Source organism: Oncorhynchus tshawytscha, linkage group LG11, assembly GCF_018296145.1.
Source record: "Oncorhynchus tshawytscha isolate Ot180627B linkage group LG11, Otsh_v2.0, whole genome shotgun sequence".
NCBI classification, from domain to species: Eukaryota; Metazoa; Chordata; class Actinopteri; order Salmoniformes; family Salmonidae; genus Oncorhynchus; species Oncorhynchus tshawytscha.
In genome coordinates, this window is record NC_056439.1 from 55,738,024 (window position 1) to 55,749,601 (window position 11,578).

At 45.7% G+C, this 11,578-nt stretch overlaps 1 protein-coding gene across 1 annotated transcript; it reads left to right on the top strand.

Annotated features, from left to right (window-relative positions):
* The first annotated feature begins 810 nt into the window (after positions 1-810).
* LOC121847773 (GDNF family receptor alpha-4-like) lies at positions 811-10,247 on the top strand. Its single transcript, XM_042330446.1, has 4 exons — positions 811-838; positions 1,924-2,058; positions 7,765-7,952; positions 9,711-10,247. The coding sequence occupies exons 1-4, from the start codon at positions 811-813 to the stop codon at positions 9,855-9,857; spliced, it is 498 nt and encodes a 165-aa protein (XP_042186380.1). The 3' UTR covers positions 9,858-10,247.
* Positions 10,248-11,578: the final 1,331 nt, after the last annotated feature.

Sequence of the window (11,578 nt, forward strand, 5' to 3'; positions counted from 1 at the left end):
AGGCTTAACTATCTTCCTGTTGGAGAACCCAGGCTTAACCATCTACCTGTTGGAGAACCCAGGCTTAACCATCTACCTGTTGGAGAACCCTGGCTTAACTATCTTCCTGTTGGAGAACCCAGGCTTAACCATCTACCTGTTGGAGAACCCAGGCTTAACTATCTTCCTGTTGGAGAACCCAGGCTTAACCATCTACCTGTTGGAGAGCCCTGGTTAAACCAAATGCAGGGTATTCATCAGCCCTCAACTGTTAAAAGCAAGATGGAGAAAGAGACCGGGAGAAAATACATCTCAACTACCAGTAGACTGAGAGAGATAGGTAGGTAGAGAGATACTTGCTGTTAGGTGCCTAGGGGCCAGAGACAATTGGATGGAGGTACATTTGAAGAATCATCTAGATAGCTGCAAGGCTCTGTCTCCAAACATTCCCCCATTCAACAGAGAGAAAACAAAACACATTTTCCAGGGCTTCATCCCAAATGGCACCCTATTTGGCCTAAGTACACTATATAGGTGATAGGGTGCTATTTGGGACGAAGCCCAGAAAACCAGTCAACCTACAAACACATACTGTGGGTTAGGGTGTTTCCGCACACAGACACTGTGGGTTAGGGTGTTTCTGCACACAAACACAGCTCACCTGTCTTCTCCAACTGAAGCTTTAGTCTCAAAACTCAACAAGGCTTTCATCTTCTATCAGTAAATATTCCCCGTTCATAGTCTGTGGAAAACAATATGCTCTGGGAATTGTTCTTTTGAAACAGAGCATTTATATTTGTTAAGACTATTAGTAGTTGTAACGGTCGTCGCATGAAGGAGAGGACCAAAGCGCAGCGTGGTAAGTGTTCATCTTGATTTTTAATATGAATAGTGAACACTGAAACAAAAACAATAAAACGACAAAAGAACTGAACGGTGAAATAAAACACAGAACAGAAAATAAACACCTACGAAGCACAAGTGGGAAAAGGCTACCTAAGTATGATTCTCAATCAGAGACAACTAACGACACCTGCCTCTGATTGAGAACCATACCAGGCCAAACGCAAACACAACATAGAAAACGGAACATAGATAACCCACCCAACTCACGCCCTGACCATACTAAAACAATGACATAACAAAATAACTAAGGTCAGAACGTGACAGTAGTGCAACATGTGAATATTTGTGTCGGAGCAGTCTGCCTCAACCAACATATGTGTGTCAGAGCAGTCTGACTCAACCAACATGTGTGTCTGAGCAGTCTGCCTCAACCAACATATGTCAGAGCAGTCTGCCTCAACCAACATATGTGTGTCTGAGCAGTCTGCCTCAACCAACATATGTGTGTCTGAGCAGTCTGCCTCAACCAACATATGTGTGTCAGAGCAGTCTGCCTCAACCAACATGTGTGTCAGAGCAGTCTGCCTCTACCAACAAGGTTGCACAATTAGATTCCCCAAATGTTGCATAGATGTCTCATTTCACATCTCTCCCCCCACCTTCCATCCCTCCCTCTCGCCCTGCCTCTCTCACCCTCCCGCCTTCTCTCTCTCACCCTCCCGCCTTCTCTCTCTCACCCTCCCGCCCTGCCTCTCTCTCACCCTCCCGCCCTGCCTCTCTCTCACCCTCCCGCCCTGCCTCTCTCTCACCCTCCCGCCCTGCCTCTCTCTCACCCTCCCGCCCTGCCTCTCTCTCACCCTCCCGCCCTGCCTCTCTCTCACCCTCCCGCCCTGCCTCTCTCTTACCCTCCCGCCCTGCCTCTCTCTCACCCTCCCGCCCTGCCTCTCTCTCACCCTCCCGCCTTGCCTCTCTCTCACCCTCCCGCCCTGCCTCTCTCTCACCCTCCCGCCCTGCCTCTCTCTCACCCTCCCGCCCTGCCTCTCTCTCACCCTCCTGCCCTGCCTCTCTCTCACCCTCCCGCCCTGCCTCTCTCTCCAGGAAGTACGATAACACCTAACTACCTGGATAACTCGACGTCTAATGTGGGTCCGTGGTGTTCGTGCTCTGCCTCCGGGAACCACCGGGAGCAGTGCGATGACTTCCTGGAATATTTCCATGACAACATCTGCCTGAGTGAGTGACAGCACCAGTCAACATGCACTATGGTAACCGTAGAAACACTGTCAATCAACAACAACACACTATAGCTGTAGTAACACTGCCGCCAAAACACTCCAACGGTAGTAACACTGTCAAATTACCACAACACCATCAACATTGTCTGCCATAACACCACTAACACTATGGACAAGTGTTTCAGCCCCTCACCATACTGTACAATAAACTGGTGTTAGTTCAGCTGCCTGTCTGGAGATTCCTCATCAGTTAAGGTAGTTAAGCCAGGGCTCTCCAACAGGTAGATAAGTTAGTTAAGGTAGTTAAGCCAGGGCTCTCCAACATGTAGATAAGTTCATTAAGGCAGTTAAGCCAGGGCTCTCCAACAAATAGATAAATGAGTTAAGCTAGTTAAGCCAGGGCTCTCCAACAGGTAGATAAATGAGTTAAGGTAGTTAAGCCAGGGCTCTCCAACAGGTAGATAAGTTAGTTAAGGTAGTTAAGCCAGGGCTCTCCAACAGGTAGATAAATGAGTTAAGGTAGTTAAGCCAGGGCTCTCCAACAAATAGATAAATGAGTTAAGCTAGTTAAGCCAGGGCTCTCCAACAGGTAGATAAATGAGTTAAGGTAGTTAAGCCAGGGCTCTCCAACATGTAGATAAATGAGTTAAGCTAGTTAAGCCAGGGCTCTCCAACAGGTAGATAAATGAGTTAAGCTAGTTAAGCCAGGGCTCTCCAACAGGTAGATAAATGAGTTAAGGTAGTTAAGCCAGGGCTCTCCAACAGGTAGATAAATGAGTTAAGGAAGTTAAGCCAGGGCTCTCCAACAAATAGATAAATGAGTTAAGCTAGTTAAGCCAGGGCTCTCCAACAGGTAGATAAATGAGTTAAGGTAGTTAAGCCAGGGCTCTCCAACAGGTAGATAAATGAGTTAAGGTAGTTAAGACCGGGGCTCTCCAACAGGTAGATAAATGAGTTAAGGTAGTTAAGCCAGGGCTCTCCAACAGGTAGATAAATGAGTTAAGGTAGTTAAGCCAGGGCTCTCCAACATGTAGATAAGTTAGTTAAGGTAGTTAGGCCAGGGCTCTCCAACAGGTAGATAAATGAGTTAAGGTAGTTAAGCCAGGGCTCTCCAACAGGTAGATAAGTTAGTTAAGGTAGTTAGGCCAGGGCTCTCCAACAGGTAGATAAATTAGTTAAGGTAGTTAAGCCAGGGCTCTCCAACATGTAGATAAGTTAGTTAAGGTAGTTAGGCCAGGGCTCTCCAACAGGTAGATAAATGAGTTAAGGTAGTTAAGCCAGGGCTCTCCAACATGTAGATAAGTTAGTTAAGGTAGTTAAGCCAGGGCTCTCCAACAAATAGATACATGAGTTAAGGTAGTTAAGCCAGGGGTCTCCAACAAATAGATAAATGAGTTAAGGTAGTTAAGCCAGGGCTCCCCAACAGGTAGATAAGATAGTTAAGCCAGGGCTCTCCAACAGGTAGATAAGTTAGTTAAGATAGTTAAGCCAGGGCTCTCCCACAGGTAGATTTACATATCCCACCCATGGTTAGCCACTATTGGCTTAAAAAGCCAATTCATTTCCAGCAATATTGCCCATCTGTCTATGTGGTGCATGTACAGTTGAAGTCAGAAGTTTACATACACTTAGGTTGGAGTCATTAAAACTCGTTTTTCAACCACTCCACAAGAGGTTAACAAACTATATTTTGGCAAGTCGGTTAGGACATTACTTTGTGGATGACATCGGTCATTTTTCCAACAATTGTTTACAGACAGATTATTTCACTTGTAATTCACTGTATCACAATTTCAGTGGGTCAGAAGTTTACATACACTAAATTGACTGTACCTTTAAACAGCTTGGAAATTTCTAGAACATGATATCATGGCATTAGAAGCTTCTGATGGGCTAATTGACATAATTTGAGTCAATTGGAGGTGTACATGTGGATGTATTTCAAGGCCTGCCTTCAAACTCAGTACCTCTTTGCTTCACATCATGGGAAATTCAATAGAAATCAGCCAAGACCTCAGACAAAAATTGTAGACCTCCTCAAGTCTGGTTCATCCTTGGGAGCAATTTCCAAATGCCTGAAGGTACCACATTCATCTGTACAAACAATAGTACGCAAGTATAAACACCATGTGACCACGCAGCCGGCATACCGCTCAGGAAGGAGACACACTCTGTCTCCTAGAGATGAACGTACTTTGGTGTGAAAAGTGCATGTGATGAAATGAATAAATGCTAAAATAAATAATTATCTCTGTTATTATTCTGATATTTCACATTCTTAAAATAAAGTGGTGATCCTAACTGACCTAAGACAGGGAATTTCTACTAGGATTAAATGTCAGGAATTGTGAAAAACTGAGTTTAAATGTATTTGGCTAAGGTGTATGTAAAGTTCCTACTTCAACTGTACATATGAGACGAGTAATGTAGGACATGTAATCATTATTAAAGTGGCGTTATATAAAGTGACTAGTGATGCCTTTATTAAGTCCATTTACTTAAGTGGCTGGAGTTGAGTCTGTATGTTGGCAACAGCCTCTCTATGTTAATGATGGCTGTTTAACAGTCTGATGGCCTTGAGATAGAAGCTGTTTTTCCAGTCTCTCGGTCCCAGCTTTGATGCACCTGTACTGACCTCGCCTTCTGGATGATAGCGGGGTGAACAGGCAGTGGCTCGGGTGGTTGTTGTCCTTGATGATCTTTTTGGTCTGAGGAGTTTGGAGGGTACTATGGTGTTAAATGCTGAGCTGTAGTCGATGAACAGCATTCTCACATAGGTATTCCTCTTGTCCAGATGGGTTAGGGCAATGTGCAGTGTGGTTGAGATTACGTCATTTGTGGACCTATTGGGGCGGTAAGCAAATTGAAATGTTTAGGGTGTCTGGTAAGGTAGAGGTGATATGATCCTTAACTAGCTTCTCAAAGCACTTCATGATGACAGAAGTGAGTGCTACGGGGCGATAGTCATTTAGTTCAGTTACCTTTGCCTTCTTGAGTACAGGAACAACGGTGGCCATCTTGAAGCATGTGGGGACAGCAAACTGGGATAGGGAGAGGTTTAATGTGCCTGTAAGCATACCAGCCAGCTGATCTGCACATTCTCTGAGGATGCAGCTAGGGATGCCTTCTGGACCGGCAGCCTTGCGAGGGTTAACACGTTTAAATGTTTTACTCAAATCAATGTCACATACACATGGTTAGCAGATGTTAATGCGAGTGCAGCGAAATGCTTGTGCTTCTAGTTCCGACAATGCAGTAATATCTTAACAAGTAATCTAACCTAACAATTTCACAACAACTACCTTAAATACACAAGTGTAAAGGGATAAAGAATATGTACATATAAATACATGAATGAGTGATTGCCAAACAGTGTAGGCAAGATGCAGTAGATGGTATAGAGTACAGTATATACATATGAGATGAGTAATGTAGGGTATGTAAACATTATATAAAGTGGCATTGTTTAAAGTGGCTAGTGATACATTTAATTACAACAAGATGGCAAGATGCAGTAGATGGTATAGAGTACAGTATATACATATGAGATGAGTAATGTAGGGTATGTAAACATTATATAAAGTGGCATTGTTTAAAGTGGCTAGTGATACATTTAATTACATACATTTTTCCATTATTAAAGTGGCTGGAGTTGAGTCAGTGTGTTGGCAGCAGCCACTCAATGCTAGTGGTGGCTGTTTAACAGTCTGATGGCCTTGAGATAGAAGCTGTTTTTCAGTCTCTCGGTCCCAGCTTTGATGCACCTGTACTGACCTCACCTTCTGGATGACAGCGGGGTGAACAGGCAGTGGCTCGGGTGGTTGTTGTCCTTGATGATCTTTATGGCCTTCCTGTAACATCGGGTGGTGTAGGTGTCCTGGAGGGCAGGTAGTTTGCTCCCGGTGATGCGTTGTGCAGACCTCACTACCCTCTGGAGAGCCGGTTGTGGGCGGAGCAGTTGCCGTACCAGGCGGTGATACAGCCCGGCAGTGTTTTTGGTGACAAGCCAAATTTCTTCAGCCGCCTTCTTCACCACGCTCTCTGTGTGGGTGGAACATTTCAGTTTGTCCGTGATGTGTATGCCGAGGAACTTAACTTTCCACCTTCTCCACTACTGTCCCGTCGATGTGGATAGGGGGGTGCTCCCTCTGCTGTTTCCTGAAGTCCACAATCATCTCCTTAGTTTTGTTGACGTTGAGTGTGAGGTTATTTTCCTGACACCACACTCCGAGGGCCCTCACCTCCTCCCTGTAGGCCGTCTCGTCGTTATTGGTAATCAAGCCTACCACTGTAGTGTCGCCTGCAAACTTGATGACGTTGGCCACGGAGAAGGAGAGCCCACAGGCTTTGGTAGCAGGCCGTTGTCAGTGGTGCTGTATTGTCAAAGCGAGAAAATAAGTTGTTTAATTTGTCTGGGAGCGTTGATGTCCACGACGGGTTATCTTTTGTAATCTGTGATTGACTGTAGACCCTGCGGGGTTATGTAGCCAGACAGTGATGCTAATGATAATAATAATAATTATTATTATTATTATAATAATCATAACGGTCTTGTGGGGAGACAGAAACACTTTCCCCAAAACCTTCTCAATTAAATGTTAGCTACAAGGTAGGCTGACAGAACTATACTGTATAATAATTATTTGCATCAATTGGGTGGCGATTATTTTGCCAACGATTATTATTTTGCCATTTTGCCATGATGTGCTGTAGCAGTAGGCCTAACAGCAGAAACACAGAAATACTGACATTCCTCTCTTGCTAGATGCACAATGAAAGGGGAATTACAGTCAAAAATCTAAATGTGTTATCATTTTTTTAAACCTCAAAAATGGTCTTCTGATGTGATTTAAGCATTGCCATTGACTCTTCTGATTGTGATTTATAGAATCCACCTCTGCCTGTAACTCAGGACCTAAAGCAAGGATATGCATATTCTTGATACCATTTGAAAGGAAACAATTTGAAGTTTGTGGAAATGTAAAAGTAATATTGGAGAATATAACACATTAGATCTGGTTAAAGATAATACAAAAGGAAATCCAATGAACCTGTGTGCCTAGTTAGTTTATTAATACATTTTCAAGTTCATAACTGTGCACTCTCCTCAAACACGGTGTTCTTTCACTGTAAACTCTCCTCAAGACTAAATGAGTAGCTTGTGAAATGTTTCATTTTTTAAAGTAGCTCTCATGCTGGAAAATGTTGGAGACCCATGGACTAGAGCCTCCACACACACACACACACACACACACACACACACACACACACACACACACACACACACACACACACACACACACACACACACACACACACACACACACACACCACACCTACCCACCCACCTACCTACTTACCCACCCACCCACCTACCTACTTACCCACCCACCCACCTACCTACTTACCCACCCACCTACCTACTTACCCACCCTCCCACCCACCCACCTACCTACCTACCTACTTACCCACCCACCTACCTACCTACCTACCTACATACCTACCTACCTACCTACCTACCTACCTACCCACCTACCTAACCAACTACCTACCTACCTAGCTACCTACCCAAATACGTACCTACCTACCTACCTACCTACCTACTTACCTACCTACCCAACTACCCACCTACCTACTTACCTACCTACCCAACTACCTACCTACCTACCTACCTCACTTAACTGTCCTCTGTCATTCTGAACAGGGAAAGCCATGCTAGCGTTTGGGAATGGGACAGACACGCAGTTCTCCGCAGGAGCAGCAAGCCAACCAGACATGCCCGGCCCGGCTCACACTACCCTCAACAACCACATCCAGCGCCTGGCAACCACCGTCTCTGGCATCACCATGGAAACTGAACTTAACGTCTTGGGAGCACAGATGCCCACTCAGGTAAGTAGTGCATAGGGTATCATTTGGAACACAGCCCTAATGTGTGTTCCATGATGAGGTAACAGGAGAGAACCTGCTGTAAACAGCCACAATGAGGTAACAGGAGAGAACCTGCTGTAACAGCCACGATGAGGTAACAGGAGAGAACCTGCTGTAACAGCCATGATGAGGTAACAGGAGAGAACCTGCTGTAACAGCCATGATGAGGTAACAGGAGAGAACCTGCTGTAACAGCCATGATGAGGTAACAGGAGAGAACCTGCTGTAACAGCCATGATGAGGTAACAGGAGAGAACCTGCTGTAACAGCCATGATGAGGTAACAGGAGAGAACCTGCTGTAACAGCCATGATGAGGTAACAGGAGAGAACCTGAGGTAACAGGAGAGAACCTGCTCTAACAGCCATGATGAGGTAACAGGAGAGAACCTGCTGTAACACCATGATGAGGTAACAGGAGAGAACCTGCTGTAACAGCCATGATGAGGTAACAGGAGAGAAGCTGCTGTAAACAGCCATGATGAGGTAACAGGAGAGAACCTGCTATAACAGCCATGATGAGGTAACAGGAGAGAACCTGCTCTAACAGCCATGATGAGGTAACAGGAGAGAACCTGCTGTAACACCATGATGAGGTAACAGGAGAGAACCTGCTGTAACAGCCATGATGAGGTAACAGGAGAGAAGCTGCTGTAACAGCCATGATGAGGTAACAGGAGAGAACCTGCTATAACAGCCATGATGAGGTAACAGGAGATAACCTGCCAACAGTCATGATGAGGTAACAGGAGAGAACTTGCTAACAGCCATGATGAGGTAACAGGAGAGAACCTGCTGTAACAGCCATGATGAGGTAACAGGAGAGAACTTGCTAACAGCCATGATGAGGTAACAGGAGATAACCTGCCAACAGCCATGATGAGGTAACAGGAGAGAACCTGCTGTAACAGCCATGATGAGGTAACAGGAGAGAACCTGCTGTAACAGCCATGAGGTAACAGGAGAGAACCTGCTGTAACAGCCATGATGAGGTAACAGGAGAGAACCTGCTGTAACAGCCATGATGAGGTAACAGGAGAGAACCTGCTGTAACAGCCATGATGAGGTAACAGGAGAGAACCTGCTGTAACAGCCATGATGATGTAACAGGCAGTCCTACAGTAACAAGGTGGGGTCTCACTAACCAATAGTAGAATAGGATAGTGTCCTCAACCAATAGTAGAATAGGATAGTCTCACTTGATGTACAGGACACCCCCTGGACAGGACACTAGTCTATCTCCTGTTTCTGTAGTGAGACAGCTTGATGTACAGGACACCCCTGGACAGGACACTAGTCTGTCTCCTGTTTCTGTAGTGAGACAGCTTGATGTACAGGACACCCCCTGGGCAGGACACTAGTCTGTCTCCTGTTTCTGTAGTGAGACAGCTTGATGTACAGGACACCCCCTGGACAGGACACTAGTCTGTCTCCTGTTTCTGTAGTGAGACAGCTTGATGTACAGGACACCCCCTGGACAGGACACTAGTCTGTCTCCTGTTTCTGTAGTGAGACAGCTTGATGTACAGGACACCCCCTGGACAGGACACTAGTCTATCGCAGTCGCTAATTCAGTCCATCCTTATTGTGTAAATGCATTACGTGCAGGAGACTTGCGGTGTAGTGTTGTCTTTTTGTTCAAACAATTCCCTTCTTCCCCAGGTGAATGAAATACAGTTTAAACTGCTACTTCCTAACAGAGTTTGTGTCTCCCCATGCAGGTGAATGACAAGGATAGACTGTGGGGTGATGATGGTGAAGACTCGACCCTGCCGGAGCTATTAGACCATGGGGCCCCTCCCCTCCACCTGTCTGCCCTAGGCTGGACCATTCCCCTGAGTCTCTCCATGCTGCTGTGCTACCAGTAGTCTGGCCTGGCCCTGGGGCTCCATAGAGTACACTACACACTGATCAAAACTGGGGGTGGAGAGAGAGAGAGAGAGAGAGAGAGAGAGAGAGAGAGAGAAACACAGAGAGAGAGAGAGAGAGGATGTATGTACATTGCCTTCAGGAAGTATGCATATCCTTTGACCACATTTTGTGTTACAGCCTGAATTGAAAAATAATTCTCACCCATCTTGACACAATACCCCATAATGACAATGTGAACACATCTGGATTTGGTGATTTTCTACCATTCTTCCCTGCAGATTTTCTCAAGCTCCGTTACGTTAGATGGGGAGAGGCAGTGAACAGCAATCTTAATTTTTTTCCACAGATTGTCAATGGGATTCAAGTCTGGGCTTTGGCTGGGCCACTCAAGGACTTTCACATTCTTGTTTGAAGCAATTCCAGCATTGCTTTGGCTGTTTGCTTGGGGTCATTGTCCTGTTAGGACGTAAATCTTCACCCCAGTCTAAGGTCGTTTGCGCTCTGAAGCAGGTTCTCATCAAGGAATTGCCTGTATTTGGCTCTATTCATTGTTCCCTCTAATCTTACCAGTTTGCTAGTCCCTGCCGCTGAAAAGCATCCCCATGGCAGGATGCTGCCACCACTATGCTTCGTGGTAGGGAGGGTGTTAGATGGGTGATGAGCTGTGCCTGGTTTTCTCCAGACATAGCGCTTTACATTCAGGACAAAGTATAAATGTTTTATCTCATCAGATCACACAATGTTTTGCCTTATGATCTCAGAGTCTTTCACGTGCCTTTTTGCAAACATCCAGGCGTGCTGTCATGTGCCTTTTTCTCAGGAGTGGCTTCCGTCTACCCACTCTCCCATAAAGCCCAGAATGGTGACATGCTGTAGAGACTGTTATCCTTCTGGAAGGTTCTCCCATCTCAGCCAAGGAACTGTAAAACTCTGTGGTCATTGGGTTCTTGGTCACCTCCCTGACCAAGGTTCTTCTTGCCTCGGGAACTCAGTTTTGTCGGTCGGCCAACTCCAGACAGAGTGTGGGTAGCTCCATATTTTTTCCATTTCCCATGATGCTGTGCTCTTGTAAATGTTCAACAATCTAAACTATGGTATATATTTGACCAGATATATGCCTCATCACATCATGATATTTGTACGTCTGTAACTTTCTCACTCATCATTATTCGCCATTCATTCAGGACTATCCGTAACCATGGTAGCATCCACATTAATATAGAAGTGTTCAGAAACACCTTCCTAATTGTGTTGCACCCTCTTTTACCCTCAGAACAGCCTCAATTCGTCAGGGACATGGACTATACAAGGTGTCTAAAGCGTTCCACAGGGATGCTGGCCCATGTTGACTCCAATGCTTCCCACAGTTGTGTCAAGTTGGCTGGATGTCCTTTCGGTGGTGGACCATGTTGACTCCAATGCTTCCCACAGTTGTGTCCAGTTGGCTGGATGTCCTTTCGGTGGTGGACCATGTTGACTCCAATGCTTCCCACAGTTGTGTCCAGTTGGCTGGATGTCCTTTCGGTGGTGGACCATGTTGACTCCAATGCTTCCCACAGTTGTGTCCAGTTGGCTGGATGTCCTTTCGGTGGTGGACCATGTTGACTCCAATGCTTCCCACAGTTGTGTCCAGTTGGCTGGATGTCCTTTCGGTGGTGGACCGTGCTTGAGTGTGAAAAACCCAGCAGCGTTGCAATTTTTGACACAAACCGGTGAG